General features: G+C 56.9%; 1 protein-coding gene and 2 long non-coding RNA genes across 3 annotated transcripts in view; 1 reads left to right on the forward strand and 2 right to left on the reverse strand.

The window, feature by feature from the left end:
- Positions 1-4,181: 4,181 nt before the first annotated feature.
- On the reverse strand, positions 4,182-9,255 carry LOC139029939 (uncharacterized). The gene is made up of 2 exons (XR_011482270.1): positions 9,010-9,255; positions 4,182-4,419 (listed from the first exon to the last, which is right to left on the reverse strand). It is a non-coding gene; the product is annotated as an uncharacterized lncRNA (long non-coding RNA).
- A 54-nt stretch (positions 9,256-9,309) lies between these two features.
- SLC7A5 (solute carrier family 7 member 5) overlaps positions 9,310-19,907 on the forward strand; it is a 28,962-nt gene continuing 18,364 nt past the window's right edge. The window contains exon 1 of the mRNA XM_020905843.2: positions 9,310-9,952. Within this exon, the coding sequence (XP_020761502.1) occupies positions 9,421-9,952 (532 nt within the window). The 5' untranslated portion in view covers positions 9,310-9,420. The remainder of the gene's footprint in view (positions 9,953-19,907) is intronic.
- On the reverse strand, positions 19,161-19,614 carry LOC139029938 (uncharacterized). The gene is made up of 2 exons (XR_011482269.1): positions 19,531-19,614; positions 19,161-19,241 (listed from the first exon to the last, which is right to left on the reverse strand). It is a non-coding gene; the product is annotated as an uncharacterized lncRNA (long non-coding RNA).

Below are 19,907 nucleotides of genomic sequence, written 5' to 3' on the forward strand. Positions count from 1 at the left end.
TGGCTCTGGAAAGTCCAGGAGCGGCAGAGAGGCCAGCATGGCCGAGATGCAGTGCGTGAGGGTCACAGTGGAAGAAGAGGAGGTCAGAGACTGACCAGACGAGCCACATCCAGAGTAGACTTGGGGGGTCACATGCAGGGCTGGGGGGCTTTGCTCTGAGAGGCCTGAGGACAGCTACGGGGCACATGCATGTCTCACCCAGGTTCTCAAAGAGGGGAGACGCGGGGTGACGGACAGACCCCAGCTGGAAAGCCCCCTGAAGGTGGAGTGAGAAGTGTCAGGTGCGGGACACACTTGTGTCGTGATCTCCAGCCCTACCAGCTGGGGGTGCGAGAGAGCGGGGCATCAAAGATAAGGGGACTTCCCTGGTAGTTCAGTGGATGAGGAGCTGTCTGCTGATGAAAGGGACATGGGTTCTATCCCTGGTCTGGGGAGATCCCACGTGCCACAGGGCAACTAGGCCCGTGCACAACTACGGACCCCGCGCGCTATGGTCCGTGCCCCCAACAAGAGAAGCCACCACAATGAGAAGCCTGTGAGCAATTAAGATCCAGCACAATCAAAAATAAAAATAAAATAAACAAATAATCTCTTGGGGAAAAAAAAAAGGATAAGGCCAAGGGCCTTGGTGCAAACAGCTCGGAGGATGGAGTTGCCCCCAGCTAAACTGGGGAGGCCGGGCTGGAGAAGCTCTCGGGAGGTGATGGAGAAAGCTGATCAAGGCTGGAAATTTCCCACTCCCTGAAGCTCTTGAATTCTTGCTTGTTTTCTCTTTCTTTTTGCCACAACCACGTGGCATGCGGTATCTTACTTCTCTAACCAGTGATCTGCAGTGGAAACATGGAGTCTTAACCACTGGACCACCAGGGAAGTCCCTTTCTGGTCATTTTAAGTTTCGAGAGCTGTGCTTTTAGACTTAGCCATCTTGTTTTTCCATTACCCACACATTTCTAGAACCTAAAAGGGGCAAAACCTAAAGCAGGGGCGTACGCTGACTGGAGGAAGAGTCTCAGGCCCTCAGCCAGCAGGGCAGCCCCACGGGCCACATAGGAGCCCAAGCTGCTTTGGGGCGACATGGGTGATGCCCCCAAAATGGACTGCTTGGCAATCAGAAGCAGGGAGCAGGGTCACGTCCTGGGGCATCTGGGATCTCCCAAGGGAGCTGTCCAGCCACACGGATGTGAGCAACAAAGCAGAGGCCTTCCCATCGCCGTGTCCACTCGGGATGGAATCATGGATAGGCCAGGACAGATCATGCCGGAGTCCTTCCTGCCTGCCTGAGCTGGCCACAGGGAGCTGGCTTAGCACTCTAAGCTACCTCATTCTTCCTGCTTCAGTCCAGATGTCCCCGAGGCGGCCAGCCCGAGGAAGGAGGGGACGCTGGGTCCCGATGACCTGTAGGCTCACATCATCGTCTACAGGACCCTAGTAGGGGTCCCAGCAGGACAGCGACTCACCTGTTCTCCTTCCTTCCAGGCAGAAGCTGGTGCTCCAGGGCACTTTCCCCAGCTGCTGCGGCTCTGGGCCCTGTCCCCTCCCTCTCTCAGGAAAGGTTGGGCTGCCCACGGAGCTGGTGTTGGTGTTGAGGGAGAGGCTGGCGGGGGACACAGTGCACCAGCCACATGGACCTTCCCTATGCCTGCACAGACTAATGAAAGAGCGAGACCCCAGGGGGCCCCATGCAGAGGAGCCCCACCTTTTATAACATCTCACAGCGGTTTGGGGCCACTGAGACCGTGTGCCACAACCCAGAGGCTTTAAACACCTGAAGTTTGTCCTCTTGGGGTCTGGAGGCCTGCAGTCCGACATCAGGGCCAAGCCCCCTGCAGCCTGAAGGGGAGGGTCCTGCCTGCCTCTTCTGACTCCCGTGTCACCGGTGGCCTTGGCTTGTGGCCACATCCACCCAGCCTCTGCCTCCACCAGCACCTGGTGTCCGTTGTCACGTGGCTGTTTCTTATGAGGATACCAGTCCTACGGGGTTAGGGGTCACCCTGCTCTGAGATGACCTCCTCCTAACTAGTTCCACCTGCAGTGGCCCTACATCCCGAGGAGGTCAGGTTCTGAGGCTCTGGGGTTGGGACTGCAGTGCCCTGTTTGGCGGGGATACTCTTCAACTGTAACAGTGGGCAGGGCAACAGCACATCCCAGAGGAGCCCCCCACCCCAGGGCAGGGCAGGAGGGGGGCAGAAGTGTAGACTGCACTTTATCCACGTGAAGAAATCGGACTAAAGTCCAGCGGCCAGTCCTTCACTGGTCAAGCCAGGCACCTGGAGCAAAGCCCGGGAGGAGGACTCTGCATCACAAACCTAGACGTGCGGGGGTAGGACCCAGACAGGTGGCCAGGCTTGACCAGGGGCCCGCGCTTGTCACGGGGTGGCTGTGGGTGGGCCACATGTCTCCTCTGACACTGGGTTCAGCTGAGCTCTGCCTGGAAGGTCAAGGGCAGAATCGGGGCACCCAGCTGGCCAGTCCCCAGGCCCCGGAAGGTCACTGTCTGTCTCACCCTCACACCATCCATCAGCCACAGCTCTGTCAGGAATGGGGGCTTCACCCCGTTGCCTCACCTACTCCTCCCCCCGGGGGCCAGAGGTGATGCCGTACCTGCGTGGATGGGGACCCTGAATCCAAAGCCAAGTTGCGTTTCCCATTCCCCCATCCCGAAGCTCCATTAGCCTCTCTATTAGACACAGAGGCAGGGTTTGAACCCAGGGCTTCTGACTGTAGGCCTGCATGCTTTTTTGTTTTTTTAGGTACAAATCCACATAATAATAATAATCCTGGCTTCCCAGGTGGCATAGTGTTAAAGAATCTGCCTGCAATGCAGGAGATGCAAGAGACATGGGTTCGATCCTTGGATTGGGAAGATCCCCTGGAGAAGGAAATGGCTACCCAGTCCAGTATTGTTGCCCAGAGGATCCCATGGACAGAGGAGCCTAGTGGGCTACAGTCCCTGGGGTCTCAAAGAGTTGGACACGACTAAGCACATACACACACACACATCCCACATAATATGAAGTTAACCATTAACCATTTTAAAGTGAACAATTTGGTGGCATTTAGGGTGTTCACACTGTTGTGCAACCTTCACTATCATCTGGTTCCAAGAAGTTTCATCACCACAAACCTGCTGCCACTCACTCCCACGCCCCTCTCCTGCCCCAGGTACCACCAACGTACTTGGTATCTCTCCAGCCTCAATGTCTTTTGTCATGTAAATGATACCAGACACACCCAGGCATCCAGCCATTGCACTGAGCAGAGGGTTTTCCCAGTTCATCCTCATCATGGTAGGTCAGTGCCTCACTTCTTTTTATGGCTGAACTGGACAGTCTCTTGCGTGCATGGACTGCCTGCATTTACCCATTCATCCATCCATTCCCTGATGGCCAGTCCTGAACTCTCAAGCCCTGTTTGCCACCACAGTATTGCTTCTCTAGACCCCTCAACGAGCAGGGCCAGCCTTCTGAGCACATCAATCAGCCCCCACAGTGGCTGCCACAAGCCTGGAGCCTGGGTGCCAGGCAAACTCTGATTTTTCTTTTTTTAACTTAGTGGAGACCACCATGGAAAACCTAGCCTTGGTGTCTCCAGCTTTGCTTCCACTGTTACTCAAAATCCCCAGGCCTTGGTTCCACTCAGAATTATAGACAATCACCATGTCCACCCTGCGAACTTCAGAAAATTGGGTGACCTTGCTGAGCAACTGGAGGGCGCTGGAAAGCCTGTGTGGGGGAAGTCACAGAGCCTGCCCTCCACAAGAATGGGGGGTTTCCAATGAGAGAAATGAAACTTTCAGGAGCCCCCAGGAGAGCTAAAATAAAGCTACCTGTGGCCAGAAGAAGTCACACTCATCAATCTGGTCCGGAGGGCAGGTGGCCTGGCTGGCTGAGTGGGAGGTCACAGCACCATAGCTATGATCGAAGGCCCACGGTGGGTCTGAACTTGGCTGACCACTCAGTGAAATCCCTGCCTGTCTTTATTCCTCTGGCCACAATCGGAGGAATGATGCAATAATTAAATGACATAAAACATCTTCAAGTCCTGGTTTGGGCTCAACAGTCAATGTGATGGTGATGCCACACATGTGCTGGGGAAACAGAACTGAAGTTCTAAGACTGCTGAGGGCCGTCCCCTGTTTACACGTGCAGACAGGAAAAAACTAACAGCGGAGCACCACCAGAGCAGGGCTTTTAAGAACGAGTTTACTGAAGAGGAAAAGACACTTGCTACATGAAAAGGACACAAACTTGAGTCCCATACGATTGCGGCAGACACAGCAGGGCAGCCACACGAGGCAGGGTGGCTTCCACATCAGTGAAGGGCTTATCGGGTACATTTTTTTCCAGGAAAAAGAGTGAGTTGAGAAAACGATTCAGGTCCTGATAGGAGTATGCATACTCAGGCCATCACCCTTGGATTCTGCGGAGGAATTACAACCACAAATCTTGAGTGGCAAGAAGGCTGAGACTGTCACAGCAAGCAAAGAGCCATCCATTTACCAGTGTCCCAGCCGTCTGCCTCTTCTCTACCATCTGCGGTTGCTTCCAGCGAGACAGAGGGATGATATAGGTCAAGCTAGCCAGAGAGGGAGGCTGCTAACTCTCGCGCTCTCTGAGAGGCTGTACACAGCGTCTCACTGAAACTTGAAACAACGTGAGAAAGAAGCACCATTACTCCCCCCACCCTGGTGCAAATGTGGAAGGCGAGGCTCAAGCTGACCCCTCACCCCCACCCCCAGAGCACCCCCTGAAGCCTGGGCCACCAGCCCATCCACACATACAAAGAAGTGCAATTCTGGACCAGCTGTCGAAGCAGGAGCGCCCTGAGTACCACCCAGGGGCACGGGCACCTCTTAGACCTTGGGGATGCCCTGCCTGTCAGAGCCCAGGGTCTGTAGGTGACGCTGAAAGTCACTCGCTCTGTCTGTTTCATGGGCTGTATGTATGCATAGACACAACAGGCTTTGCTTCCACTGAAATGCACCTCCCGACGACTTTTGCTTGGAATGCCTGTAAAGAACATTGACTCCACTTCTGCTGATTAAAGATTTTTTCAGACCATTCAATTCTCCCCAACTGTTTCTTTCCCAAGGTGAAAAATTTCAGTTTGTCCCTCTCCACAAATAGGCAGAGACCAAGCCAGACAGGCAGAAAGGCGTCTTCATAGAGACTCGTATGTTCCCTGAAGAAGATCGTAAACCAGGGCAGGAGAGAAGGGTGCAGCTGGGTTTGGAAAGGGAGGCTGAACTACAGGCTGTTTCAGTGTTTGCGACTAAATTTTCTTTCAACGTTGGGAGTTTGTGAAACTGAGCTTTTAAACAAGATTCACCATGTAAAGAGAGTATGTTTCACTGTAGATAGTTTAGGAACAATAGAGAAATAGAAAGAAGAAAAGGTCATATAGCACGTGCATGCCCCCCCCCCACACACACATACACATCTGAAGGTGGCTGCTCTTACCATTTTGGTGTAAATTCCTTTGATTTTCCAGCCACTTTATAGGCACTACTACTACTACTACTGGGGGTTGGGTTGTTCTTTTGGGATAGACTCTGATCTGAGCACTCCCCACATATTAGTTCATTTGCAGTAGGTACTATTATTCTCATTTTACAGAAAGTGAAAATGAGGCCCTGAGTGGGGTAGGTCTGCCCAAGTTCCTTTAGCAGGTATGCAGCAGGCCCAGGTGGGGACTCGGGCGGTCTGACCTTCAAGCCCATGGTCTCTGCCGCTGCTGTGAAATCGTCTTCACATATACTTTGCCCCCAGTTTTATTGACATATAGCCTGGTGTGCATTTCAGACATACAACACAGTGATTTGATATGTGCTTATTTTGCAATGTGATGACCACATAAGTTCAGTTCGCATCCACCACCTCACATAGCTCCACCCTTTTTCTTGTCATGAGAAGTCTTCAGATCTACTCTCTGAGGAGTTTCCAAGTATGCTGTGCGGCATCATTAACTATGGTCATCAGGCTGTACATTAGATCGCCCCTGCCGGGACTTATCCATCTCATAACTGGAGCTTGTGCCTTTGTTCACCTTCACCCGCTTCCCCACCACCTCCCCGTTTTCTGCAGCCCACATTTTGCCATGAGGAATCTAAAAATTCACTGAAGGTTTGGAAATAACAGGAGAGAGTTCAGAGAGCCAGCAGAAAAGCTTCAAGGCAGCTCCTACACTGGCCCAATGTCCAGCCTACCCTTCCTGTGACGGGCTTTTCTCTCCCAAGGCTGGACCCAGAGCTGCCGAGACCCCAGACAGGAGAGACTTCCCCAAAGGGGTCATAGTGTGCAACCCCTGACCCAGAAACACAGGTCCTCCCACTGAAGTGTGTCGCCACTGGGCTCAGCTTCTCCAAGGCCAACACTCCCTGTTCCAAGAGGCCCTGGGAAAGGCTCCTCCACAGAAGAGGCAGTGACCTTGGGCCCAGATTGCATCCTGCAGCTGAAAATCAAACTGCTTGTTCCTCCAAATGTGGCAGCTCTCCCAGAGCTCAGCACATACCTGGGCTCCACCAGAGCACCCCCAGGGCCCACCAGATAGGACTCTGGAACACTTCGCTCCATTGCTTCACTCATCTGTATATCAAGAGCGCATTGTGCCTAGAGGTGTACCTCCAGGTTTTTAACGGCTATGCTGGATCCCACCACACGGATGTAGCAACATTTACCAAAGCAAGTCCCCAGGAAGTTTGGATTATTTCCAGAGTTGGCGACTCCGTCCTTGAAGCTACAATAAACAATCATGTAGCCAAAACTCAGCACACTCCTTACCACCTTAGATCTATTTCTGCAAGTGGAATTACAGGTCAGGTGAGACACATGGTTTTAAAGTTTTTGACTGAAACTCCCAAGTTCTCCCTGTAGAAATGCCCGAGTTATTCTCCACCAGTCCTTGTGAGAATAAATGACATAACTTTTAAGAAACTACTGGCTAGCACTGAAAAGAGTGGGCTTCTCTGGTTGACTCCGTGGTAAGGAACCCGCTTGCTAATACAGGAGACCCGGGTTTGATCCCTGGGTCCAGGAGATCCCTTGGAGAAGGAAATCGCAACACACTGCAGTATTCTTTCCTGGGAAATCCCACGGACAGAGGAGCCTGGAGGGCTTCAGTCCATGGGATTGCAAAGAGCTGGACACTGAGGGACTAAGACAACAACTGAAGGGTACTACAGAGTGAGCAGAACTGAATCTGCCTGGGATAAAAAGTTGCCTTGTTGTCCACCAGATGGTGCTGTTAGCTAAGGTTTTTGCATCCTGCATGCCAAGTCTCCTGTCTCCTGCGTCTCCTGCATTGGCAGGTGAGTTCTTTACCACCAGCTAAGGTTCTAGATTTCCAGTAAGGGAAGTCTGAGGTACACACACACACACATATAGACAAATCAAGTTTACCTTTGGAAATCTAGTACAGTCTCATATGAAAACCAGGTAGAAACTGACAATGGTGGCACAGCTGCCATGAGATGGTGGAAACACCACTGGAGGTTGTCACCATCCAGCTATTAAGTCTTCTGCAGTTTCCCAGGAGCCCCCACGGGAGACACCGACAGTCCACGTGCATATCCCGTCCCTCCCGTCTCCCTTGTTAATTCTCACTCAAGGTAAGCTGTAGTGGAGTGGCCTGGTTTCTTCCACCTGGCTCTCTGGCCCCTTAGAGCCCTGGGCTTATCATGGTTGTTAATTTTACACTCTGATGTGCAATTACTGATTGCCTGTCTATGTCTGGAGGAGGTGCTCCAGGAGCTGTCTGCTCTGGGGGGACAGGGTGGAGGAGCTCGGGACCTCTCCTTAGAGCATTGCCAAATAACTGCCATCCCTATGAAACAAATTTAGTGATAAATAAACCACAAGAAGAGAGGTGACAGAATGAGCACCATGTAGGTTCAGGGCACTGGTCAGACAAGTCCCGTTGTTCTGCTGAGACTGCTTCCTCATCTACAGTAACATCGGTAGCTCCTCTATTAAACAAGACTTTGTACACCGAGGACTCACGCCTGATAAAGGCTTGGAAAGTTTGCTTAGCTTTGGTTGTCTGGTCTTTGCCAAGCAGCACCCTCTAAAAGGACAGTGGGAAGAACAAGAGCTGAGAGGTTATTCCTGATTCCACCAAGTCACTGACTTAGACATCTTGCAAGCTAATATTTGTGCTGTGTGATCTTCCAGCTGCCAAGGCTTGTGGAAGTGTTTGGTCGGAATACTGCAGATGAAGGGCTTGCTTGTTGTGGACAGCGGGTGAGAGGGGGCGTTAATTTGGTGGGGGGGATGTGGAAGGTCCCAATAATATGCCTTGGTTAACCACCCCCTGAGAAGGGATTCTAAATTCTCTGTGCACATGTCAATTTCATCAGCAAGCATGTCTGACTCTTTCCTGCTTGCAGGCCTGCGGTGACTGGTCATCTTGCATTTTCTTCTGACTCTGAGCACTGGTTACCTGCTGCCCCTCCAACCCAGGTGCCTCTGGAGTCCTTCAAGGCTAAGGCCCTTTCACCCTGCGGACTGGTCTCCTTCAAGAAACCCTCATTTTGTCAGTGTAACCAAGCTTTCTGCAGAGTCCGCTTTTCCCAGATTCTATGTCGCTGCTCCTCCAAGCCATGAGCCCTTGAACGCTGCTTATTGGCAAAGCGGTTCCCCGAGACAGAATGAGAATTTCCGAGCCCAGGAATGAATGAGCTCAGAAAGGGCCTCAGCGCTCCCCTCTTCTCCGAGATCGTGCTCCCTCAGCCCTGGGATTTAGGGTCCCAGACCCAGCCTGGATCTCGAGAGCTCGCCACCCTCCCCCCCCCCCCCCCCCCCCCCCCCCACTCCCTAGAGGCGGCTCTGACTTCTTAATATACTCCCCAAGTCCCCGGGATGAGCGGACCAAGCGGGGTCCTACCACCTCGGGCCTTGGGCGCCCTCCAGGGCGGCAGGTATTGCCTCCTCTGACTGAGCCCCCAAGGCACCCCAAATCCCACCCATCCTCTGCGGTGGTCCTACTGAGGTCGTCGGCCCCGTTGTAACCCACCTGCTTCCGCTCGAGCAGCCGGGGTCCCCAGTGCCCGCGGGAGGGGGGCGGGGATGACCAGGGGGCTAGTGAGCGGGGCGAGGAGCCCAGCGCTCCGCGCCCGCGCGGCGGATCCGGGATTCCTGGGACCACTAGGGGCCGCGTGCTTCGCGAGAGCTGGGTGGGGGCGTCCAATGCTTCTCAACGGCTGCCTGGAGCAACCCCCCGGGGGAAGGCGTGTTAACGACGGCAGGCGGGCCGGGGGCGGGGCGGGGCCTTCCCGATGGGCGGGGCCAACGCCCGGATATAAATGGCAGAGGTTTCTTGGCTGACGCAGCGACCACGCTGGGAGAGCCGGTCCTCTCCGGTGGGCGGCGCGCGCCCGGTGTCCGGACTTTGCCGGCCCTGCCCGGCCCGGCCCTGCGCGGCAGCATGGCGGGCTCAGGCCCCAAGCGGCGCGCAGCGGCGGCCACCCTCCCGGCGAACGAGGAGGAGGAACGGCAGGCGCGGGAGCGGATGCTGGCGGCGCGGGGCGCGGACGGCGCGGAGGGCGAGGTGACCCTGCAGCGCAACATCACGCTGCTGAACGGCGTGGCCATCATCGTGGGCACCATCATCGGCTCGGGCATCTTCGTGACGCCCACCGGAGTGCTCAAAGAGGCGGGCTCGCCCGGGCTGGCGCTGGTGGTTTGGGCCGTGTGTGGCGTGTTCTCCATCGTGGGCGCGCTCTGCTACGCCGAACTGGGGACCACCATCACCAAGTCGGGCGGCGACTACGCCTACATGCTGGAGGTGTACGGCTCGCTGCCCGCCTTCCTCAAGCTGTGGATCGAGCTGCTCATCATCCGGCCCTCCTCGCAGTACATCGTGGCGCTCGTCTTCGCCACCTACCTGCTCAAGCCGGTCTTCCCCACCTGCCCTGTCCCCGAAGAGGCCGCCAAGCTCGTGGCCTGCCTCTGCGTGCGTGAGTACTAAGTATCGGGCCCCGGGACACCGGCGGGCGCGGGGCGGGGTGGGGGATGTGTGCCGAGCCGTGGTCGCCGCATTCTGGGCCTTCCCCGCACTCCTGGACCATCCCTACTGCCCGCGCCTCCCGCCCCCCGCCCCGGTCCGACCCCGCAGTTCTAGACTGAGGGCAATGGCCCCAATACCACGTGCGTTTCATTCATTCACTTCCACACCACCTAGGGAACTCCGCAGTGAGTCACACAGCAGGGTCCCCGCCCTGAGCCTGTGGCCGGTAGCGCCTTCCCACTTGGTCCATCTGGAGCCTGTTGAGCTGACCCTTACTTACTTCCTCAGAGGCACCCACGTGGAGTTCCTGAGAAGCCTGTCTGTTTTTTGTGTCCTTTGACTTTCCCAAGCCTTACTGTTTGTGGAGAGAGAGCCTAGTTTAAAAAAAAAAAACAAACGTCATTCAGACGTGCTCAGTCAGGAAAGGCTGACTCATACAAAACCAATAATAGTAAAATCGTGGGGCAGCAGTGAATGAGTTGCTCTTTTAGACAATGGAGGGTTGCATCCTCTAGCCAGTCTTAAAAGAGGGGTGCTTACCTGCAGCTTAAGTGTGTGCAGGGTGGGCTCTGGCTTTGGGATCCCCAGCTGTGCTGAAATACAGCCCCTGAGCACAGCCCAAATGTTGGTGGAGGAGGTCCCGGGATGTTGGTGGAGGAAGTCCTGGTATGTTGGGTGGGCTGCTTTCTGGTGGTATTTCAGGAAAAAAATTTTTGTACTGAAAGCCACACGTTTGTCTGTGTCTATGGCTGCAAATGTCTCGCTAGACGTGCAGGGTGGAAGTGTCCGGCCACCTGATTGGAGGCTCTGCCTAAACCTTGAGGTGCACAGAGGTGTGGGGCCAGCAGGGCTGGTTTCCCTCCAAGCCCCGAGACTCAGGGAGCCGTGCCATCGCTTGGAGTGGCTTTTGACCAGCAGTACGCACTGGCGCTGTTGGAATTCTGGAACCTGGGCACCAGCTCAGTGTGTGTGTGTTGTGAGGGGGGCTTTCAGAGGCATACTCTGGGAAGTGGTGTCCCTGGGAAACCTGAGACCCCCCCACAGAGCGGCCGTGCCCGGGGAAGGGGACCTCTTGCCTTTGAGGGGAATCTCAGCAATGAACATCTCAGCTTATAAAAACCTTTGGCCCAAATCTAGGAACAGTCACAGTGATAGTTGATCTGCCTGAGGGAGGGGGAACCTGTGGCTTCCAGTGGGCTTCTCAGATGATGCTTTGGGCCGAGTGAGAAAAAGCCCCTCTTTGTTGACTTTCTGTCAGTAGAATTTTCATTGTCCGATTTTCATTGTTGCTAGGTCTTGTTTAATGTTTGGGCCCAGGATGTGATGGCATAACACTGCCTTAAAGCGCCCCTCTGTGATCTTGGAAAGTGGATCCCTCACTTTCTCAACCTTTTGGGTTTAAGCAGGTGAAGCCACGGAATGGATTCTGGAGCGGCTGTGGCGGGTACGCCCTCACCAGGACTCCTGTGGGTGGCAAGGAGGGTCACATAAGTTCCACCCCTTCTCGTGCGAACTGGGATGACATTCTTCATGTGTCCATCAGCCGTTCTCTGCTTTTTTCCTCTGAACCACCCTTGCAAGTGTGTGTGTGTTGTATTTTCTGGTGAAAAGGAGATTTTCAGTAACACAGGGATATGCTGTCTGAAGGAGGGAGTGCTGGTCTAGAGCCTGCCACATCTAGAGGGGGATGGGGGCTTGTCCGAGGCTGGCAGGAAGGTCACAACCACCCAAGAAAGGGTCTGCTCTTGGGTGCATCTGAGATGGCAGTGAAAAGCCACAGTTTCTAATTGTTGTTTAATTATTGCACACAGGCCGAGTTCTAGAACTTCCCCGAGGAGAAAGGGCCCTCCACCACGCGCTCCCTGAGCCCCCCTTGTGGCAGCAAGTTCGTGCACCCCAGCCCAGCAGCCCATGGCCTGAACCAATGCCTGGTGAATGGCCCAGGGGCCCACCCTTTGAATAGCATGTTGTGGAGCCATAGTTTTGCCGGTCGTCTTTCCTGCCCTTGGGCATGCCCCAGGACAGCTGCTCTCTGTGTATGGTGGCCCGCATTGGCTCTGGTGCTTAGAATGATCCTGTGGACAAAATAAATGGGAGAAGGTCCCTTTTCTTGTAGGTCTGACATAGAAATGACAGTGTGGGGCCGTTTCATGGTGCGACCTTGGGGTTTCCGTCTTTCTGAGTCATGAAGGTAAATGACACAAGCTCCGTGACTCTGCCGACAGCCCGGGAGTCTGCTGTGTGTCTAGGTTTGCAGGGGTCATCTATCACTTACTGATAGCACCTGAGATTCAGGTTACCCTGGGTTTTATCAGGGCGGCAAATGTCACTCAGGTGAGTAACTGAGGATCTCTCCAGGCCAGACTCAGAACCTGTCTGAGTTGTGGACACAGAAGGTGACCTCGAGTCGCCCAACCTCCCCCTCTCCCTCTCCCACAGTCCCCTAGTTATCACCCATCTGGTGGAACCTGGCAGGTCTGCTGGTGGCTGAGAGCAGGACTCTGCATCCCCTTCCAGCTTGGTGGCCCTTGGTGGGCCTGGAGAGCACAGCCTCCCTCCTTTGCCTAGGGGTCGGATGGGGTTGCCAAGGCTCCCCTAGGGTGAGCTGGCCTGCCCACATCACCCTCAGTGGGGCAACCCGCGTGGAGTGGGGGTGGGGTCCTCAGCTGTTGTCCTCAGGGACCCATGACCTGGGATATCTTCTACTAATGTCAGGTGAAGAGCCTGCATTCTGCATGTGGACAGACTTGGGTTCTGTTTTAGAGGAATTCACGCGATCTCCCAGCCTGTTTCTTCATCTGTGACTCAGGTTCCTCGTGTTTGTGGGAACTCTGCCATGACGTGTCTAATGCGCGTGGCACCCACACAATGGGTCACACCATGGCTGTGATTGTTCTCGCCCTCCATGTCTTGAGCTGGAAGCCATTCCCCGCACCCCCTTTTAGCGTGGGGGGTGGCGGTGTTTTAGCCCACTCCACTGGTGGCCCCTTCCAGCACTGGGGCAGCCATCGCTAGCTGGCTCCAAGGCAGGATGGTCAGTTGAGGTCATGATCCGAAGAGGGTGCGTGTGGCAGCACACCCCTCCCCCAGGATTCCCACTGTGGTCTCCCCTTCCTGGCAGTGGGAGACCCTCCTGGCGCGTCCACCACTGTGTCCTTGGGCCTCAAACCAGGCCTGTCCCAGCAAGGCCGGCACACCATCCGCGCCCACTGCAAGCTGTCTGGATGTCTGCCAGCTGCCCGGCCTAAGCCCCTCGCCTCGTGAAGCAGAGGCTTCTGGGTGTTTCCAAGGAGCTGGCGACACTGGGATTGCAGGCTGTGAGCTGAGTGCAGACGACAGCCGGGTAATTAGCCCTGAAATCCGACTTTCCCGGCCAGACATGAAAGCGCTCTGGCCCAGTCACGGGGAGCGGCGGGCACTCGACAGAGCGCGTGACCTGAGGGAGGCGGGAGACACCACATGGGCGTTTCTGACCCTTTTCCCCTGGGTCATGGGCCCCTTGATGATCCCGCAGAGCATGCAGACTCTGCCCAGAGATGTCCACCCCAAACCCTCAATCGCAGGTTCCCAGCCCCCCAGGACTGCTGCCCCCATCTTGGCAGAAACACCCAGCCTTTGAGGTCTGCCACCCCCCCACCTTACAGCCAGGGACACAGGGTGTCCTTGTCCTGAGCCATCTCCGTCACCTGGCGTGTGGGGACACGGCCGTGTCTGTGGTGAGGGTGGAGGGTGCCGGGGTCTGGGACAGTGTCCGTCCACCACGTCTAAGTGCCTGGTCATCGGGGGCAAACACTAGTGGATCTGAGGTTTGTGTCCTGGACTCCCTGGGAAACACTTCCCCCATATTCCACCCCCTGCCCCGTACCTTCCCCCACTGGGGAGTCAGACTCCTTACAGGGAGCTGTCTAGGAAAACACCATATTCTTCTCAAAACCTTCCCTTTGCAAATGACCTTCCAGAGCAGGGTGGCCAACAGCTGCCCTGTGCCACGGGCCCTGTCCTGCGCCCACGCTGGCCTCCAGTTCCTGTCCTCTCCTTCTTTGAGAGGTGCCAGGGACTGGGTGTACGTGATTCCATCCCCCCAGTTGGTGTGACCTTCCTGGGTCTGCTGGGTCTGGATCATTGACCGGGGGAGCTCCCAGAGCACACCTGACCCCCCCCCCCCCGCCCCCCAGTTTTGCCCCTTCCCTTCCCCACAGTGGGACCACTGCCCCATCCAGCAGTGGTTTCTTGGCTTGTGGTTGGGGTCCTGTCTGCATCCTGGCGGGAGGCCCCCACCCCACTCTTCCCTTAGTCCTGGAGGAGTCCTGAATTCTTGCTTGGGAGGGTGGGCTGGGCGGGTGGCCTTGACAGCCTCCTATGCCGGAGGGAGTGGTGTCCATCCAGACCAGCCTCCAGGCAGAGGCAGTTCTCTGGGCCCCACCCACCCCACCCCCGGGGGATTTGCCTGCTCAGAAGCCTCCAGCATGCTGTAGGCAACCCAATCCGCCCTCTGAGTCACCCTGACCTTGGCTGCTGGCTGATGACCCAGAGGAGAGTCACCCCAAGTGTAGCCAGTACAGAACCAAGGCCTCTGCCCAAGGCAGGTACGCAATTCAGCCCTCAGCAGGGACACAGGCTACAGGGCTGGGTCTTCTTCACCTGGTCCTTGTCAAGGACACCCTGTCAGCTGAAAGGCTCGTGAGGGCTCTGGCTGTGTGACCCAGGGCTGGGTGTTGGGCCTCTCTGGTCCTGGGTTTCAGAACCTGGAGCAGAGCAGTGCGGGCAGGTTGTACCTGCGGAGGGTGTGTGAGTTCCTGACCCATCGCAGCAGGGGTCCAGTTTCAGAAGGACTGTCCAGGCAAGAAATGACAGAGCAGGTGTGCCTGGCATGGGGACCAGGAGCTCCGGCCCCGTTGGGTACAGGGAGGGGCCGTCCGCTCAGGGGGTCTGGGCAGGGAGGGAAGGTCACCAGAGTCTTTACGATCATGCATTTGTTCCCTGGGTTGTGGGGGTTGGGGGGCAGGGGGCGTCCCTCGAGAGTTGATGTGGCCCATCACAGGGGACCAAGGAGTGTCCTCGGGTCGTGTGGGCAGGGGGCTGTCTGCCTGCACTTTTGTGCGGGGTCCTTGGGCTCTGAAGTCAGCTTTGTGTAGTCCACATGAGGACTCGTGCTGGGTGTCAAGGCTGAGGCAAGGGAACAGGTTGGGGACTGGGGCAGCCCCTCTGGGAGGCAGACACACATGAATGGGGGTGCTCACAGCAGGGGGCAGGCTACTCCACCGTCACTGCTTCCGAACATCCTGCTCGGGACCCCTGCCCCAGGGCCCCACCAACATGACAGGCTGCTTCAGAGTCAGGTCAGAACCTGCTCGGGCCGTGTCCTCTCCCCTCCAGGGATGTCAGTAGTGTGTGTGTGGTGGGGCCCTAAGAACTTGGCCCGGTTGATGGGTCCCCACCCTGACTGCAGTTGGGACCACCTGGTTGGGAGGTGTGACGCCCAGGCCCCCCAGGCTGACCAGGTCTGCAGTAGCACAGTGTGGGAGCCTGTCAGAGGCACCAGGGCTGAAGACCCCAGGCCAGGGGCCACTGCACAGAAGTGGGACTCAGGAGGCCTGGATGTCCTCACCGCTCTCCCCTAACTAGCAAACTAGGTTGTGGAGTGGGGGCCGCGGGGTCCCGTCACTCTCAGGTGTAGCAGGTTTGCGGTGGGGTGGGGGTTTCCAGACCATAGCGGTGCAAGCCGGGGATAGATACTAACTGTGGAGACACCCGCACACACAGCCTTGGCTCCTTAGCACATCTTCACTCGGCCGTGACCGCTCGGTTAACTTGCAGGCGCGCCTGTCAGGGCCTGCAGCAATATTCCCAGTTAGCTGATGAGGAAATGCAGAGGCTCAGACCCGCTAAGTCACCAGCCCAAGATCACACAGCATGTGAGAAATCAGGACCAAGTTAGAAGGGACTCCTTCCTGTGGCTCCTGGGTGTTCTTGGGGTTTGGGGGGCCCCCTTTGGGAACCTCTGTTTATTCTGCAGGGCTCTGCTTTGGAAGAACGCAATAAAATGAGATGTGGCTATTTGTGGAGTTTCCTGCCAATTTCAGGGCTTGTGTGTCAGCAGATCTCAGACTGGACTGAACCTGCCTCTTTCTGGTGTGTTTGAAATGAAGTGTCAGTCCCGGTTTCAGACGCTGGCTGAGACTTCTGCCTCTGAGCAGGGGTGGGGGAGCTCTGACCGGGTGTCACCCAGCCCAGGTTAAAAATGGAAAACACGAAACACATGTTCCAGGGCTGGTCGCATTTGAAAATGTGACTCGGCCTATTAATAATGGTTTTCATAGAAAATCAGTGATCAACAAGGGCCCTGTCCTGACTGGATTGAGGTTTTGCATTTGCCTGCTCCTGTGTCCATGGCCTGTCTCTGCAGAGACTGGACATGGGAATTAGATGGAGCCTTGGGTCCCATCCGAGCAGCCCCTGCGCCTGGAATTCCCTCATTTTCGTTCAGTTCTCCAGACTCTGGACGCTCCGATCTTGAGTGGCCAGTGGCGGGGTTGTGGGTGGTCCTGGACCCGAGCTGTTGCCCTGCATAGGCTCTGCACTCCAGTGCCTCTGGAATTGAGGCTGGCCTCCTCAGATGTTTGGGGTATGGGTGGGTCCTGGGCATTCACTCTCTTGGAGCCAGGAAAGGGGAATTACACGTCATGAAGTCAGCTGCTGGTTCTCCATGTGGGCGCCCTGGACAGCACCCCTCAACTGTCAGAAATGTGGGTTCTTGGGCCTGCCCAGTCAGATGCTCTGGGAGGTGATACACTCAGTGGGACAGCAGTCTATTACTGGGTTGGGGGAGTTAGGGCAGGAAGGGAAGAAATGCTGGGTGCGGGGCACAGGCCACCATGGGGGCTGGGCCTGGGAGTGGGGGTCTCGCCCCAAGCCTAAAGGATGTTAGGGAGCCCAGGACCAGAGCCGAGGGCCTGGCTCACGGAGTACCCTCTGAGCCCCGGGTCCCTGCATGCCGAGCGGATTTGGACAGTAGGGTCAAGGCAGGACACACACCCCGGAGCGACTTGCTCTTTCAGCAGTCAGCCCCACCGCCAGCCACTTGGGCCACTCAAGCCCAGGGTCACTGGCCGCAGTCCAGGAGCCTTGGCCCACCTGCAGCCAGGGCTCCAGGTCCAGATGCCCAGTGAGTGACCCTGTTTGACGGATGGAGGCTCTGACAAGAGGCGGGCTGGCTGCCTGGGCCCGGGGCTCGTCCGGCCGCGGTTGCAGTGGTCAGCAACTGCTGCTCTCTGGCCCGGTACCAGCTGCTGCCCCAGGAGACCAGCTGGCCTGGCTTCCTGCAACCCATGCGGCCTGCCAGCCACTTCCTGTCCCATCCCAGGGCCCACCGAGGGCTGTCTTGGGGCACCGCTGGGGGCCTGCCAGCAAAGCTCTGATAAAACGGTGCTCATCTCCCTGGCATCTCAGCCCCTCCCACCTGTGTGGGGCCAGCAGTTACTCCTGGGCCTCAGACTGTCTTTTCCTCAAGCGTTGGCCCTTTTTTTATCAAGGACCCTAAAAAGAAAGCACCTCTTTCAAAGAGACTCACTGGCAGCTTCTTGATAGTGAGGTTCCAGGCTCTGGGGCTCTGGCCCGTGGGCCCTTCATCCTTTCATTCTGGGGAGAGGGGGATGGTCCCTGCAGACCTGGGGACAAGGGAGTGTCCATGGCTGCAGCCTCCTCACAGACATGGGGACAGTGGCTGATGAGTGGGGGCAGTCAGTCACCACATGCTGTGGTTCTGGATGGTTCTGTTGCCTGCCCACGACCTTGCTCTGGTGTGTTTGACCTCGATGCTCTGGTGTGTTTGACCTCGAGTCAGCAGAGGGGTTGAGAGTGAGGGACCCTGAGGACACTAAGTAGGGTGTAGACAGTGGATGCTCATACTTCACCCCAGCTGTTGAGGTTGTTATTTTGTTATTGGCATGCACAGAATCCAGGAGCAGCCCTGATAAGGCTCATCAGGGTTTTACTCTCAGTCAGAGAGGGAAATGGGTTTTGGTGTGTTTTGTTTTGGTGTTTTTGAGTGAAAACAGCCCCCACCCCACCCCCCGCTGTGTTTCAAGTCCAGCATCTGCTAGGGGATGGGAGGCTTGCCCCCAGTGGCTGACAGCTGACAGCCTGTGTGTGAAGAGTTATCAGAGGTGGACCCCAGGCCTGGAGAGGGAGATAACCGGTCAGGCCGGGGTGAGAGGTCAGGCTGGGCAAGGCTGGGCAGAGCCTTTGGGTGCTGCTCAGATAGATAAGTGCCCTGGTGCACACCTCCATCTGTATGCTCACCCCGCTCAGAGCCCCTTCTACCGGCAAGTCAGCATCGCGGGGAGTGGCTTGCATTCTGCAGACCAGACTCTGAACTCCAGCCACCTGGTTGGCCAGGTTGCAGCTGGAGTTGGCGCTCCTGGTCAGGCTCTAAGTGTGGCCAGCGGCCCAGGGGGCCGTGGATTGCGAGCTGCCCACCAGGCCTGCTGGGGGTTGTTCCTCACTGGGCATCATGTCCTGCCCTCCCAGACATAAGGATGGGTACAAGTGAGGGAACAAGAGTACAAGTGCAAGTCTGTGAGTTTCTTATGGGGGGATGGTGACTTTGCAGAAGGTGGCTGGCCCTCTAGCAAAAACCTGAGGCCCCGACCCCCTTGCAAGGTAGAACTGGGGCGCTCCTGCAGGGCAGCAAGATGCCATGTCACAGCCAGACAAGGCCAGGACGGGCCCAGCCCTGAAAGCCTGTGGGACCAGCCACCAGGCCCCGCCTGTCCTGCCATCTGCCCACAGCCGCTCCTCTCCTGAGCCCACCAGGCTCTATCTTCTGGTCCCAGCTGTTGCCTGGTGTTTATCTGGGGGGTGTCAGCACTGGGAACCCCTAGGGAGCCGGGTTCCAGCCAGTGCCTGCCTGCTGGTGCCCTGGGGCGGACTGTGCCCCCTGCCCTGAAGCACAGGTGGGGGCTGCCCCTAACCAGGGTGGTGGCCGCAGAGGTCCTGGCCCCACCCAGATGACCCCTCCACCCGGCGGTGTGGAAGCTGAGGCGCCTTGTTGGGGTGATGGCCTTAAAGCCAGGGCAGCCAGAGGCCGACCCAGCTTCCCAGACGGCCTCCTGGCCCTGCTGTCTAAGGCTGGGATGGGGCCCCATATAGAAAGGACATTATGGGGAATAGTCAAGCGTTTACTCTTGGGCCAAAGTCAATGAACATTAACGTCTCATTCTATGTTTTCATTCTTCTTTCTGTAAAAGAAAGGAATATTACAGAGTCCCCTTTGTCCTGAGATCCGGCCCATTTCCCTCTCTGTCTGAGACAGAGCTAAGCTCAGGGTCCCCTGGGGGCCCCGGGGCTGGGCTTGGCAGCCACACCCCCCTTCCTGGATCCATGGGAGCTAGGACACCTGCCGGGCAGGGCCCTAGTTCCCTGAAGGCGAGGCCCTGGGGGCCCTGGGGCTGGGCTTGGCCAGCCACACCCCCTTCCTGGATCCTCAGAGACCTCATCTGTGGGGTGGGGAGGGGAGCCCCCGCTCACCTTGGGTCGGAAACCCCAAACCCCCTGAGGCGTGCAGAGATGACAGCAACGAGGGCGGCTGGGCTGGGGCTGACTGCCGGCAGGAAGCCCCGTCTCCCCCTCCCCGCGCAGCCTCCCCCTCTCCGCTGCTCTGGCCACGCCCCTTCCCCCCACCCCTCCTCGCTTCCGGCCTGGAGCACGAATGGCGAAGTGATGCAATCCGCCAGCCTCTTGCTGCATGCGGAAACCGATGCCTCAGGGTTGTCACTTTCCAACTACGGAAATGTAGGACTGCCCGGAAAGGTTCCTCCTCCCCCCACCCACCCTTCCCCGCCCTCTAACTGTGCCCAGGCTCCTCTGCCCGCTGGTGGGAGCGCACCTGGGCTTGCTCTCCCAGG

This window comes from Odocoileus virginianus, chromosome 20 (genome assembly GCF_023699985.2).
Source record: "Odocoileus virginianus isolate 20LAN1187 ecotype Illinois chromosome 20, Ovbor_1.2, whole genome shotgun sequence".
Taxonomy (NCBI): Eukaryota; Metazoa; Chordata; class Mammalia; order Artiodactyla; family Cervidae; genus Odocoileus; species Odocoileus virginianus.